Below are 16,476 nucleotides of genomic sequence, written 5' to 3'. Positions count from 1 at the left end.
TCTGTTGTAATTTTCGTTTGATTTTTTTGTTTGTCTCACTGCTGATCGATCAAACGGGTGTTCGTGTAGGCTGTTAATTGTAAGACTTGCTTTGTGAAGTCTTCACGTTATTTACGAGAGGCAGTATTGTCATTTTCACTTTCACGTGTTTCTTCCATCTGCCGACGGTGTCGCCGTTTATTTCACCCGTTTTTGTGCGTACACCTGGGTCAGAGCTTGCGTGAAGGACCGCACATTTTTCCGTCAAGTTTGCTTTTTATAAATCTCAATTATTGCGTAGAGAGTGGCGTACTGATGATTTTCACTTTGTCGGCCATTATCCCTTACAGATGTTTGAATAATAGTCTAAAGAGGTATCAGAGTCCAACATTAACTTTCTTTACCATTTAAGTTGGAATCTGCGCTGTTATTTATTTTTGCTCTTTCCAAAGCTGAACTTCAAGTCTGCTTATTTTTTTTCCCTTTGCTTTAAGGAATGAAAAAAATAATCTCTCTTTTTCTCATTTTCTTTGATGAAAAAAGCCAATTTTTGCATCAAAAGAAACTGCTCCAGCAGACAGAAAAGTATTTAGACTTTGTAAAAGATAATCAATTTTTATAGAGGTTGGAGAGCTAAGACTAAGAACATTTTTGTGAGATACTTTAAATATTAGCAGTTAGATCTCGATTTACAGCCACAACTTTGTTAACATGGCACTAAGAAAATGAACCAAGTGTTTGCTTTGCCTCAACGGACAGACAGATAAATAGATAAAATCAAGCATCAGGACTATCTAATCTTTATATGTTGGTTTAGAAATTAAGCAACCCCTCAGTCACAGTGACCTAGCACATTATATATAACTTGTCAAACCCCTACTGGGGGATTGGATTTTATCTATACTATATTTAAAGTGAAATCTTCTGCTTTTAGAAGCTGAAAAGCTGTGCAGAGTTCCACATATGAAAATCCAAGATGCCTTCACATGTCTTTTAATCTTGTAGTTGATGTTTGTTCAGATGTTTCTTTTATTTCATTTATCGTGCAGACATCAGCTGAAACAGCAGTCAGCACCAGACCGGGCAACAAATCCTTGTCTAAAAGGATTTAGGTTTTCCTGTTTTGTGTTCTGGCATTTTAAAACCATTTAACACTTTGCCACGTCAACAGACTCCATTTAAAAAAAAAAAAGTGTGTGATCTGAATTCATAAATGAGGTCCAGTGCTGCGAGGGACATTCCATGATATGTTTAATCTAGGAAATCTGTTCACTGACTGGGTACCAATGTTACAGAGTTCAAAAAGAGGTGATGCAACTGGAAAGTATGAGACTTTAAATGTTGCAACAAGTTCCTCAAAGTCAAGACACAACAATTTTTAAGGTTGTTGCAAATTAGCCAAGCCTGACTAAACGGTTCTTTGGAAGTTATGACATGCTTGAGTGAGTTAATATGATTGAGTTTGGTTATGAAATAAAAGACTCTAATCTGTGCATCATAAATGAAGACGTGATTTGGAGTGTTCTTTGTGTCAGTGTTCAGCCCTCATTCAAGCAGGGATGTTAAGCTGCCAGGAAGCATCATTTCTTTTCAGAACCAATGGCAGCAGCATTTTCAGACAGTACTGATGCTAAATTCACACGAGATAACACTCAAGATGGGAAGAAAAACAACAAGTTTAGAATTTTATTCGTATTTACCTTTGATCTTCCAGGGGGAAAAAAAGAAAATATCAAGCCTCAATATTCCCATGTATCTAAAGGATACCAATTTGGATGCATTTTATTTGTATACAAGTAAAAGCAAAATCAACTCCATTGTGAAAAAGAAAAGGTTCATTATATGTTTCTGTGGGTTACAGTGGATTCAAAGCTCCTCCCCTAAGCAGTTGATAAGGCAGAACAATACTTGTTCATAAGAATGCCTGGAAGAGTTTAATTACTAGAAGAGCCTGCTGTCTTCACTGCAAACATCATTTTAATTTTAAACAAAATTTTCAAGAAAAAAAGTGGAGATGTGCTTTTTGCTGTTGTACTCTATGATTGAATTTCAGTTTGATTCATGCATTAGAACCCCTGGAACATCTAAGAAGATCAATTGTCATTATCCAAATAGACAGCCGATAATTCAATTCAATTTTACTTATACAGCCCAAAATCACAACAACAGTCGTCTCCATGGGCTTCATATATGAAGGTAATTATGTTCCAAAACAGATGAACTTGTAGATTTGATGGGAGAACTTGTAAAATAGAATGCGAGAACTTAGACAGCAAAAATCTGCATCTGTGTTTAAAAATCTTCTGCTGTAAAATTTAAACAAACAAAATTACAACTGACAAATTCCCATTTGCATGTGTTCATTTAGAGCTACAACTTCAAATCTGTGATGACAACTGCTCAAATGTGCTTCTGCGTGCTCGAATCTGCTGGCGCAAATCACAAGTGTGCTACAACTGTGCTCTGACTTCTGACACATTCCTTGCGAGAAAGTTGTGTCAAAACTGATCTGTGTCCGAAAATGGAACGGGGGGGTTAGAGGAGGGGGAGTCAACCAATCAGAGTACAGCACTCATAGAACTTGGTAAAGTTAGAAAGGTCTTCACAGATTCAGACTTCCTGCTTCAATAACTCTTCTGATAAACGTTCAAATGTGACAGCAAGTATCTCAACCATTTTGTATTAACTCAGAGAGGGAACTACAAATGCATTTCTAAAGAAAAAATATTGTTTTTTTCCTGAATTTTAATGAGAAATGATCTCTTCGTGCTTTAAATGCAGACATGCAGCGAGACGGCTGAACGGACCGTCAACAGGAAAATCCTCTTTGTTGTAGCAGGACAACAGGGTCATGACAAGTCAGTACAGAAAATATGGAGACAATAGCATCACTGTCCTCAGAGCTATTGAGCACCTTTATTATGAATCATATGCATTAATATTTGACAATTTTCTTTTGATTAGATTAACATTATTACTCCCCCAGGACGGAGAGGCGATGTACAAGAACTCTTAGAGAAGAATTAACTTATCGAACTCAACAACTACCTATTTAAATATTCCAACAGATGAGCTTCGTCCAGATGGAGTTGGGGGACGGCTGGGGGCGCCAGACGAGCCAGAGGCAGGATCCACAGCCAAGTGTAGGAGCAGTAATACAGACAAGGTACACAGTCAGATACAGGGCACAATCATAGGAGCAGATACTCACGATAACTAGAATTTGGCATTTTGAATGGTCAGAAAAAGGTACAATAAGTAAATCATCATTTTGACACTAAGAGCTTTTAAAATGTGTTCCAACTTTGATAAAAGCTGTAACAAATGGAGATCACGAATGGTTTATAAAATATTTATAAAAGTCTCACTAGTTATGCATTAATTTGAACTACAAGGACAGACTACAAGTGAGCTCTTTACAATATTTATTTCTGACAAAAATGACACCCAGAAAAAGCTATACAACTACTTCTACAATGCTTTGACCTTATATAATTTTACAGAATGAAAAGATTGACATATTCATTAAAAGTCCCACTCTGGTCTTTTAATCATAATGACAGTTTTAGCCAAAAAAACAAACAAACTGTGCTTTTTAGAACATAGTTTCTGCTGAGCGGCAGTTGATTATAAGAAATTTGCCTCTGAGTTTTGGGTTTGACCGTTGGCGTGAAGTAAGTATTTCTTTTCATGCTCTTCCCCTAGCTTACAGCCCCTCACAACCTCAACCTAACATTAGCGGTGAAACAAAAATGGTGAGCAATATTGGAGCTGTCCAGCCGTACAGTTTTGATCCGAATGCCAGCTCAGATGAGAAAAACAAAGACGTTCATGGATCTATTTTTCTGCAAGTGTCTTGCTGTAGTCCCTTCTACATCACACTTACAAGTTTTTCCCAGCTGCATTTTTTTTTACTGCTCCTGATGCACAACAATTCTAATAAAGACATTTTCAGGAATGCAATATTAAGCCTAATTGTCATAATATGTGTTCTCCATCCAAAAAATTCCTCAAGAACAGGTTATAAACACCATTTTCATCAGAGTGGGTCTTCAATTTTTATACGACAGAATCAGTTGTTTGTTTTTTATTGCAATATTTGAAACAGTGTCCTAAAAAGAAAACAACATGACATACAGGCAGCAAGTGGCCTTCAAACACTTCCAGCCTAAAAACTGCTTTTTGAGAGAATAGAAAAACAGATGGTAAATAATAAATGGTTGCTGCAGTCAACCACTATGTGGCAACGCTCTTTGAACCGTTTTTCTTCTAACTTGAGGGAGAGAGTTGCAAATGTTGCAGCAGTGTTTTAGTTGTTGTCTGAATTGATCTACTGCCAAACATGCTGCAGATTTTTTTTTTTATTCGTATGTTCATGACCCACTGAACAAGTGAGAACAAATTATATTTTAGTGCAGGAACATCTTTCTGGGTCACACAGATTTTGCAGTGATTCCTTCTGAGTCCTGCTATTAAAATATAGTACATGTATGAATTATGGATTCACTCCTAAAAGCTCAAATTAAGCAAAAATAGAAAGCTGTTTTTAGGAAAAGTGCATCGCAGCCAAAGTTAAATCTGTGTCCAAGACAGACCTTAAGTCTACTATCACAATGGCATGTGGTAATTAGTCCTGTGTTGTGCTATTTATGTAACAGTGACTGTGCAGTAACATACATTAAAAAAATATGCATATACAGCATTGTGGACTCTTGTGTTTGCTAGCATATTTCTGTTGAACTTTATTCTCCTCTCAAGAACACAATCACAAATAGACTTGAGACTAAGGGCCGTGGCCTTCACCTTTTTATGAATCATGTGCTTATTGGAGCGTGCTGTGTGCACCACGGATGAGCTTTTAACATTGGCCTCAGCAAAAATCCCATTTAGTTAAGAGCTCAGGAAAGTCCTGTCTTGAGGCTAAACAAAGACAGGCAAACCATCAAGGAAAACCAAACACAGTAAGGATGTGAGTCCTACTAGTTATTGCCTTTCTTTTTACAAAGGTGTTGTGTTTTACATGACTAACAATTCAAAATAAATGGCCTTTTAAAACTAAGTGTTCTTGACCCGTTTGGGATCTTGACTCGTTTACTTGTGTCTCACCTTCCTGGTTTGAATTAAAACCTCTACTGTTCACAATATATAAAATATGAATTTTATGAGTCAAAATCTGACTTATTCAATACCTTGCATATATTAAAGCACTCTCTTTCACCTTGTCATGTTGCCTCATCACACTAATGTTTCTGGAAAGAATTGTCATTTTTTTCCTGTCTTTATTTTTGAAGCACCTTTTAGGCTCCTGAACCATTGAAAAGTACTGGAGAAGCTACATTAAGCAATGTTGTAAATAAACAGCACTTTATTTCCTCAATCATACTTTTAAATGGTTAAAGAGCTTTTTTAAATTTTTATTCTTCTACTGAAAAATATTTAATTGTGGAAATCAACAAATATATTTTAAGTTACCAAAATAAAAGCACTATGAATTTGCTTGGGTAAAAGCAACTTCTATATGAAATAAAGTTGCAGTGCTTAACGTTGTGATAATAAAATAAATTCCATTTCACCTTTTTTTTTTTTTTTTTACAATAAAAGATGTGTTAATATTCAGGTGGAGTTTTTTTTTAAACTCACACTCTTCAAAAAAAAAAAAGAAAAACATTTATTATGGTATAATATCAGGATACGTATCGTATTGCGAGATCGCCAGACTTTTGCCGAGACACACTTCTGTTCTGCACTGCGCTCTGGTCTGCATTTACAAACCTTTGCAAAAACAGACAGAACACACCTGAATAGTATGGAATCATGATCAAGTTTATTCCTAGTTTTAAGCTTTATGGATATCTAACAAAGGAATTCAAATAATAAAGAAATGAAGTAACTAAACAGAAAAGTGCAATTTTAGTGTCCAGCAGATATCTCTGGTTTTGTCAACTCCTTGATCTTCCAGGCATGAATTGAGGAATCAGGAGAGCTAAGGCAGGTGAGGTTGAGAGGAATTTGCTGATTAAAAACAGCTGTGCTCACTCTTAGTGCTCCTATGGTGAACTTGATGGAGGACTGAACCTCAGCAGGTGAGTGGCATTGTTGGACTGCAGCTTTTCTGATCACTGATGCTGTGCTCTGGAAAACAAGCAAAATTAGGTGTGGTGTTTTTTACTTAAAAATCTCCTCCTCTGTGTGTGTTTCCACCAAGTTTAAAACCTTTAACAGGTTTGTTTACTTTGATTCCATCCTCACAGGCAGCAGTGCTGTCTTCTGTAATCCAACACAGGACACAAGTTCCAGGAAACATAAATTAGATCTGACTTGCTCAATGGAAAAAGAAGGCGAAACTAAGAAAAATGTCCTTTATAACTTGATTGGCAACTTGGAAAAAAAGTAGTAAACATGAACACCATGAAGAATAAATGCAAACAATGGACTGTTGAGGCTGTGAAACTGATAAGTGGAATGAAAGCAGTGAGTCCAGTGAAGCATTATCAGCACAAAGCGGTTGGAATGAGCAGTGAGAAAATAAAGCCATGTGTCAGGAATGAAGTTACTGACTGAGACAGCTTGAAGTGTTTTTCAATTTCATTTAAAACTGCACAGTCAAACCTTTGCTTAAACCACTTGAGCATCACCTTACAAGTTTTTTGCTTGTTAATGCGTTGGGGACTTGGGCTTTTAATGACAATAGTTGAGATTTACTTTAGATAATACAGCAGATTACTTTAACTCAAGGCCCTGGACCATGCCTTTCTTAAGGCTTTTATAGTAAACAATATCCATTTATATAATTATATATTACCTTTGGCACACAGAACACTTTTTATTAAAATATTTGTTATTTTTGCAGCTCATTTTCCAATCCAGAGGTAAGACGACTCAATCTCTGAAGCACCGCCTTTTGCTCCTTGTGGGTGCCGCCCATTTCATGACATCAACCTAGAGCTGGCAGCGTGTCTGCATTTCATCCAGGAAAATCCAAACTTTTGCAAAGATGTATGTGCATATTCTGGCACAGACTCATCTTAAAAGGGCCTGTTCTCACTTTTCTACATCAGCTTGTTTTCGGGGGGTTGGGAGGTGGTGGTGCTCAGAGCGCAGGAATACTCAGAATTAAATGAACAGATCAAAATATCACTTTAGGGTTGTTTCTTTTTGTGACGAAGGAACATTATAATACAATTAAAAGCTCAAAAAAAGGATTTTGCATGGTATAGTATAGGCCCTTTTAAATCTGAAGTTTTACCTCTATGGTTTACATTCTGTCTTCTGCTGTAACCTTTCAACCGTTTAAACAATTATCGTTACTCCAGTGGATTCTGAAGCGGAAAAAAACAGCCGTGTGCTGATATGCAACACTTTACAGTAGTGAAGAAAGTGTTTACACCATCAACATAAATCAGATGATACTGTTGTAAAGAACGTGACGTGTTAGCGGCACAAAGCAGCTTTTTCCTACAACAGAATCACCTGATTGACGTTGATCAAAGAGCATTTATTATTTAGGTGTTTTGCTTGAGAAGGATAATTACATTTGAGTTGTTTTCTAGCACTAGCATACAGTTATGGCATATAATATGAACTTTTATTTTGCATATAATTGTTTTGAGTGGTATTTGTGGCACGCGGTGGGTCTTGGTCAATTATAAACTGGACCAAAGGACTTTTTTTGTGTTTTAGCATTAAAGGTTAGATGATCACATGTTACTTAAGATTATTAAAAACCATATCTTTACAAAAAATTGCGTTAAATGTTTGCCTGCACTGCCAGTACATTTAAAATGTAAAAATCTACTCCCCTGAAGCCCCCCCCCCCCCCCCCCCCCCCCTAAATCCGTCTCACCTTTTGTTATTGTCAGAATGATGGAAATCACAGCACTTCCTAAGTGAGTGCAGCTTTATAATGGTGATGGGTGTTTTCTGTTGGCACAAAATTGCTAACTTATCTCCTGGAGGCCAAGATCAACCGTCATCACCACTGTCATGGTAGGCTTTATTCATTGCTTTACTCTGCCCACCCTTTGGTGATGGAGTGCAACACAGGCTCATATTTTATGGATTGTAATTGAGATCAATTTTGTCAAGGAGAGTGGTTACAGGTGTCTCTTTTAATCATAAATGGAGCTTTCTCTTTTACATTTTCTCAGTTCTCTGACCACATAGTCAAGGCAGCCCCCTTAGACGGGTACAACATTCATTTAATAAATCTAAAACAACTTTAAACTACTTTCCGAAGTCTAATCCTATAGCATAGAGAAAATGAAAATGACAGAGGACACACAGCTTTAAGGCTTTAAAAAGCATTGCCACCGACATATAATATATTAAAATCCGAAGCAATAATTCCGGTGTGCAAACATGGAGAGAAAACAGCACTCATGTAATACTCTGCTTCCTTTACAACTTGAAACTTTAAGATATTAGAGCAAGTATGATGCCATTTGAAAGACGATACAAATTCCAAAAATGGTTACATCATTTTGTTGAACGAAAGCCTAATGATTTATGGCAAAACAAGTATTAAAAACAATAGGGGTGGATGACTTCATTAATCATGCACAACCTGTAAACACACGTTTAACACCAATGGGGTTGCCCTTGAGAGGTCTGAGTCATCAAAATGCAGCTAGCATGCTCATTGACAAAATAAAGCCTGGTACATGCCTCCGGGCTGCAATTCTCAGAACAAGAATTAACAAGAAGAATAAACTGTGGTTTTTCTCCATCTTTCCTGATCTCTGATAGGCTGGCAGAGCAGCCATCAAAATTTGAGGGAAGCTTTACAAAATTTCAAATCACAATCATGTTTAAAAAAAAAATCTTTCTTTCAAAATAAAATAGAAATGTAAATAGAGGTCATCATTTGAATGTATAAACCATAACCAATAAGCAGTAAGAGTGGCACATTCCAAAAAGACATTTGTCATGTTTTGTGAGAAAATATAGAAATCTCCAACATGAAAATACATTAATTAAACATGAACATATGAACCCGAGAGAATCCATGTACAATTTCTTTCTGGACTTTTACAGTTAATTTGACTTATTTTCATTTGTTATTCATGTTGGTCAGCAGCACCAAACAGCCATAAATTACAAAATAAAACCGCAGCCAGATTTGACCACCTGGATTCTCCAGGGTTTCAAGTGATTCCTTAACCTTTTTTATACTTTCAAGGTTCTGTTAGACTTGAGGGGATACATTTAAATTTGTTCAACATCTTAAATGGGTTTTTGAGACAAACTGCATTTCAATAAGGATAGCTCTTAAGAACGTCAATAAAGACAAAAAAATATATTGGTGATACAAAAGATGCGCATGAAATAAGTCCATAGTCTTTGGGGTTAGGCACTGGGCCGATGATGTCGTGCACAGACCATCATGGAGGAACAATCCCCAGAACATAGATGCTGATAGATGCCAATCACAGGTATCGGTGCCAATCACAGGTGGAAGATGGGGTGGAGGAGGACCGGCAAAGCCATCTAGATAGAATGTAAAGAGATAAACATCCATGAATTGAAAAGCAAGGGCTAATTGGTGCAGTGTGATGGTGGGTAGTTTCCCAAATTCAGCTATGAGTACAGCTCACTGCTCTCTCAGGGGTTCGGAGAACAAATATTCCAAATTCAGATGTGGGAAAACTGACGGGACCAACCAAACCTTAAACTTTTACAGCACCATAAAACATGCTCGTTAAAACAAATGAGTCAATTCAACTATATTTTAGCATCAAATTCTAGCATTTTAAGCTCCTGAAATACATGGCTGGGCAGTCTTTGCATAGCAGCTCCACTTGTCCAAAATGGTCTCTAGGTAATCTTCCCAATTCGTATTTCACCTGACTTTTATGGGTGCTTTTAAACATCTGCTTTTTGTGTCTGCACAAGCACAGAGGGGACAGTGCTACAGAATGACCCGCCTTGACATTGAATAAGTGCTTTAGTGCCTAAAGGCTGCCTTAATATTGATTTAGGACTAAATGATCTGACTGAATGACAAACACTTTAATTATGAAGTCAACATGCAAACACGTCAAAAACTAGAGGTTTAAAACAAGAATAAGGATGATGGAATCATCAAAGCGACCTTGTCATTTATTCAAAGACCTACCTTTTTAGCTTTAATGCTCACAGAGAAATGGACATTGTCATTTTCTGAAGTTTCATCAAAGTCCAGTTTCTTCTATTGATATCTAAAAAAGGTATTTATTTCAAGGCTGGTTTGAGTTCTCCGCCATTTTATGTTCCAGGAAATGCACTGTTGTGCCTTTCTTTGGTTTGTTTGTTTTTTCAAAGAGTCAACATAATTATCTAAAACAAATGCTCCTGGAAAAGTGCAACCTCTAAATGTTAGTCTTTTAAAAGAATGCATGTTCTTGGATAAATCCAAAGGTTATGTGATGTGATTAGTTATGAATATACATTAAAGGATCTTAATAGAAATAAAGAAGAAATACTTTTCTTAAAATGTTTGTTTTTGTGTAGCGTATTTTCTAAATGACAATTGGGCAACAAATTTAAAGACCCAGTCCAAGGAAAATTTTATTTTTGGTATTTTTAACAAGTTCTTGTAACATTTATTCTGGTGATGGGGGACATGTATAAAGAAAATTAAGCTCAAAATTGAATTTCTGAGTATATTTAAGAACTAAATCATTGTGAATCAGGAGCAGATGAAAAAATGCCGTTAGAAAACGAGCCCATTTGTGACGGAAAATACGCTGGGCGGGTCACAAGCTCTCTGCTCTGCTCCATTCTGCTTTATTCACTTGCGGATCCATATACGTCTTTGTTTGTCTTCGCCTGATCTGGAAGCTGGAACAAAACTGTACAGCTGGATAGCTCCAATGTTGCATGGTAACGTTAGGTTGGGATTGTAAGGGCCTGTAAGCTAGCAGGATAGAGTGTAAACAGATTGGTGTTGTGGGGGGGGGGGGGGGGGGGGGGGGTACTCTATGCCAACAAGAATTTCTCACGAGCTACTGCCGCTCTGTAGGAATTATTTCCTAGAAAACAGGTGTTTTTTTTCTCTTTTTTTTTTTCTTCTTTCCTCTGGCTAAAACCAGAATATTCATAATTAAAAGACCATTGGGAACGCTTTGAAAATGAATAATCGGAGTGGGACTTTAACGGCTATAGTAAACATTAATGAGCTATCAAATGAAAACTTTGCTTGAGCTTTTTATAAATAGTTAACAGTTCATAAAAAATTAAAGATTTTAAAAAATTGTGAATTATGGATGCTTTTTTTTTTGCAGCCTTAGATGCAAAATGGGGAACGAGTAACATAAACATTTTAAAAGCTCATGGTAATAGATTCAAATATTTGAAAAACGAAATCTTCAAAAGGTTCAGCTCTAAAACATCAAGATGATGGGCACGTGTACACGCAGCGGCTTCTCTCGGTAGAACGATTCTTCCTGTACTTTCCCCTTTTACAGCCATTGTTCATATAACATCTGTATTGAAACATATACTGTACATCTAACGATAAATCGATTTCTATCTAATTTTCTCCAAACATTTAAGAGTATGACTGTCTGCGACACTTAATGGTGAGCACATGGGGCTAAACACCACTAAAGACAATTTGATGAGAAACAAATTCAATCTATTGGTTATGCCTTTGAGCCAGCCAAAATAAATCTTCCACACTGTTAGATATGAAATGATCAAGCTGTTTATTTATCTTCTGGGAATGAATGCTAGAGAGTGGTGCGTCTATGAATTACTGTTGATGCCTTCTTTCAGAGTAAACTAAAAGATGAAAAGTAATGTTTTTAAATGACATTTTGGAACTGCAACTTTGTCTATTTATTTGTTTGTTTATTATTAAAAACCATGTTGATCATCACAAAGTCACACTCCTTGCCAATAGCAAGGTGAGCTTAATATGTCTTTTTTTTTATCCCTTCTTTAACTTGTTTGGTCTACAGTCAGTCATGATGGATGGTGGAACAAAGTGTGGTCTGCTTTGGGCTTCAGCTCCTTTTAAATGTATGGGTATGTGGGAATGGAGAGATGGAAGAGATGAAGAGAGCAGGCGAGACATAAAAGGAAAATGGCTGAAATGAGGTGATGGATGTCTATAAAAAGGATTAAAAAAAAAGAAAGAAGGAAAGACCTGGAAGGACCAAGAAGACCACACAGACACCATATTGTAGGTGTGCGGAGAGACGGTCTGTGATCTGTCTTTGTCAGGTCCAATAAAAGGATTCTCTTCTTATAATTCTGAAATTAATTATTGTAGCTGAGAGTTGTGAAAATATGAGAAAAAGCACCACTGTGTCTTATCAGGCACGCTAGAGTGTGTGACAATGATTTATAGCATGCATAAAACATGGTACATCTATGATGACTTTGTTGAACCTCCATCACGACTCTAACCTAATGCTTTTTATTCAGAAAAAAAAGTAATAAGAAAAAGAGGGCTTATTATGACAAGAAGCGTCAGAAATGTTGTAAAAATGCAGCTGTAGATTGATTTTATTATTTCACAAGCTTTTCCCTTGCATTCACTGTTGCAGATAAATTACAAAAATGTTCAATTATGGCCACAAAATGTAGTGTATGCACTGGAGAGAATGGTTCTATGAAAATATATACACAAATTGTATACATAAAATTAAGAGTGCAAATATTTATTGTGGGAATTTGTTTTCAAATCAGTTTCAGTTTTGGAGAGGGTGCACTGTTATTTTAATTCAATTCAATTCAATTCAATTCAATTCAATTCAATTTTATTTGTATAGCCCAAAATCACAACAGTCGTCTCGATGGGCTTCGAAGTAAAACATGAAATCAAAAAGATCACGAAAACAAAGAGTTCAATAGAAAAATACTAAAATGAACTAACAAACTGACTAAGCTATACTGGCATCCCTGCCCTTAGACCCCCCTTCGCGGTAAGGAAAAACTCCCAAAAAAACCGGATTCCGGAAAAAACGAAGAAACCTCAGGGGTGCCCACATGAAGGAGGGATCCTCCCCCAAGACGGACAGGCGATTTACCAGAAATCTTAGATAAGAATTAACTTATCTAAATCTACAACTACACATTTAAGGTCCAGCAGACGAGCTTCATCCAGCCGTGGTTGTGGGGACAGTCAAAGGCGCGAGTCGAGCCGGAGACAGGAACCACAGCCAGGTGTAGGAGCAGGAGCAGAGACGAGGTACTCGGTCAGGTACAGAGCAGAGACGAGCCAGAGATGAGCCAGAGGCAGGATCCACAGCCAGGTGTAGGAGCAGGAGCATTTTAGATGGAATTAGAATGCATCTGAATGATGTAAATTTAAGACTGAGGTGTTGAGCTCCCCTCTTGATCTTCAGAAATTAGGAGTCTTGCTAATGCCATTAGATGACCTTTTTGTATTCAAATTCTCTCATTAGCCATGTTTTGATATAGTATGTAAAGTTCAGGAACTGCAACAGACTGGCAATTTGTGAATGTTGTAACCCGTCTTCACCCAACAGTAGCTTGCTTCAGTAGACTCATGACAACTAAAGGGATCCATTGGGTTCTGAAGATGGAGGGATGGAAGGTTCAGTGAAATTCCCAGCACAAAAGTGCATATCCCCATCGCATGTGGGCAAAATTAAGCTTTAAATTACATTTGGCATAGTTCAAGAAATGTTGCGTTCAGTGGACCATGCAGAGGGCCGCACATTCGTGTAATCGTTAGTGCTCTGTTTGTTCAAACCCCGGGTGGGAGCTTTCTTGCGTGAAGTTTACATGTTGTTCTTGTGTATGTGTAGGTTTTCTCTGAGCACTCTGGCTTCCTCCCACAGTTTTTATAAACACACGGTGATTGTAAACTGTCCCACAGCTGAGAATATCTGTGGCCCTGCAACAGACTGACAACCTGTGCAGGGCTTACCCCACCTTTGGGAAAAACTTGCGTTCATTTGAAATTCATGTGAAAAAAATAATCCAAAGGTATCATTATTGAAAAAAAATGTTTTAATGGTACTGCTTGATACAAATCTGCCTCAGAGTTATTGACCTGGTTTGATCCTTGGAATAAAAATCGATTCATCGATTACTTGTTACTTCCCTATGAATTGCGTATATCACACATATATCATGAAAGACCGAAATGTTTATACATGGAAAATGCACAAAATGTACATAGTAGCTGTGTGACATGACATGACATAACCCTATTTAGGGTGTACCCGGCCTTCACCTAGCAGTACATGGCATAGGCCTCATGCAAATCCATGAGAGGGTTTATGTGGGCCAGTATAATGGATGGATTGAGGTTGTGCATTCAATGCAAATCATTAAAATGACTGGTATACATTTATACACAGACCTTTAAAATGTTTTTCGGATGAACTTTTTTTTCGTTCTCATGTAAGCAGAGCTTTCCCTTCCCGACTATTTTTTTTCTGCATATCTAAAATGGCCTTATGGGCTTTCCGTCTTCTCCTAATGTATAGGATTAAAAAGAAGAGGAATACAGGTGACAATGTCAGACAGAATAAACACAAACTGGATATAAGATTTCAAACTTTTGTAGGTAATGCCTCTTCCATGGAAAAGAAAAGCAACTGAAATGTGGAAAAAGGAGATTGTATTAGGAGAGACAGAGGAAGGGAATGACTGGGGAAGCCAGAGGGGAGTTTTGTACCCAGGAAACTATCATAATTGTCACATTTGATCTAGAAGGAACTCAAGTTAGCTTCATGGACCAGTGCTTTTTTTTCTACCTCACACCCTTCAGCAAATTCAGCTGAGTGAGCACAAGACAAACAAATAAAGTGTGTACACCCCCAAATTTATGCTGACACTCATGCACACATGCATGGGCAACCATACCCTCGATCGCACTTGCACATTTACACATTCAAGAGTTTGTAGTTCTGAAATATTTTATTCAGATTTTTCGTGCTTGGATTTACCTCGGCGGGGCAGCCCTGAAGCGAAACCCTGTTCTCTCCTCATCTGAAATGTAAACAGGCAGGAAGGGATTATTGAATACTGGGTCTGGAAAGTGAGGCAGTGTGAAAACTTTACGGTTCCTGTGTTATTTCTAATCGCTGCTGCTGCACTGGGAAGCTTGCTTTGTGAGAGAATGAATCCCCAGATGAAACTAATAAGTATGAGCGCTCAAAAAGCTGATGCCTCACAGACTGTACGGTCGCTCTGCAGGGAAAACTTCCATTTCAACTGGAATACCAGTTTGAAGAAACATCTGTTGATGACTGAATTATCTCATAAATTTGCATGACTTTACTGTGGTAAAGTGGGAGAAAAAAAAGTCCCATACGATGAGAAAATATATTTCTTTTTACCTTCTGATTGGTTTTTAAAGTGCAAACAAAAAGGTAGAAATACAGTCTGCATGATGTTTCAGGTTTAACTTGTACCTCTGCTTCTCTTTCTTTTAGTGTTCGTGCATCAATATCCCCCCTGGCCATGGCAGATGTCGGCTGAATCGGTCAAAAGGTCCCATTTACTTGTGCTGATGTCTTCATGGTACATGTACTCTCCACACTTCCTTTAATGATGGAAAGCTTGACTCAACTTCAACCTCAAATCCACAGGACAGCCCACTCACTGGCTATGAAACGCAAAATACTGGTAAGGAATTGGGATGTGTGAAAAATTATTTGAGGGAAAAAATGTGACAAAAGGATGATGAAAATAACAGGGCCAGCCGGTGTTTTTGAAGGAGACAAATCCTTGACTGATTTCATTTCTTCATTATATCCTGCATCCAAAATACAAACTAAACCTTTCGGAGAACAAAAGTAATTTCCATGAATGAAATGTAAAAAAAAATAAGATACAGAGCATCACATCAATGGATGACAACGTTTGTTTACCTTTTCAACAGGAAATTTTGACATGCCGTTGTCTTTTAACAGAGAAGCTTCTTTTTTTTTAAGATTCTGGCCATGCCCACAGCAAAAGATCATGGTTGATCAATCAAATTGATCACAGTTCATGCAAAACATCATTGTGCTTTCCCTCTTATTCAAAACTAAAACAACATATTCCAATCAGAAATGTTCCATAATACTTACCTTTTACAGTTTCTTATTTTGTTTGATTCATTATGATTTCTGAAATGTTTTTTTTTTCTATTTTTCTCGACAAGTTTCTTTTTTTTACGTTTTAGTTTGTGGAATTTGGGTTTGTTTTCTGGAAAGCAATGTTGTTGTTTTTAATTTGCTTTTTAAATTGTCTTTGTGATCTTAGATATGCTTTGCGTTGAGTGATTTGCAATTCAGGGCCACAGTTAACTTCTTACCTCCTATCTAATAAAAAAACCAAGGAGAGTTCCAGACCCAGAATTCTCAAAATATTGTACCCAAAATCATATATTTCAGGCAATTCTAAAAGTACAATAAATAAATAAAATCTATATCTGGTCTGCATGAAAAGTTTTGATTTTTGATTTTTTTTTAAGCTTATAACCAGAAGGTGCTGATTTAACTTGATAGAGCTCTCCGTGGTGCTGAACATTCCTCTGATCCGTATGCATGT

General features: G+C 37.1%; 1 protein-coding gene across 11 annotated transcripts in view; it reads left to right on the top strand.

The window, feature by feature from the left end:
- Positions 1-6,005: 6,005 nt before the first annotated feature.
- The window catches only part of adgrb2 (adhesion G protein-coupled receptor B2), a 317,335-nt gene continuing 306,864 nt past the window's right edge, over positions 6,006-16,476 (top strand). For all 11 annotated transcript variants that reach the window (XM_078954906.1, XM_078954905.1, XM_078954908.1 and 8 more), the window contains exons 1-2: positions 6,006-6,062; positions 15,375-15,567. In XM_078954906.1, the coding sequence (XP_078811032.1) occupies positions 15,460-15,567 (108 nt within the window). In that variant the 5' untranslated portion in view covers positions 6,006-6,062; positions 15,375-15,459. The remainder of the gene's footprint in view (positions 6,063-15,374; positions 15,568-16,476) is intronic.

The sequence above is a fragment of the Oryzias latipes genome, chromosome 11 (genome assembly GCF_053564925.1).
Source record: "Oryzias latipes strain Hd-rR chromosome 11, Olatipes_Hd-rR_3.1".
Lineage (NCBI taxonomy): Eukaryota > Metazoa > Chordata > Actinopteri > Beloniformes > Adrianichthyidae > Oryzias > Oryzias latipes.
Note: the sequence above shows the minus strand (reverse complement) of the source record. Positions and strands in the feature narration are given on the sequence as shown.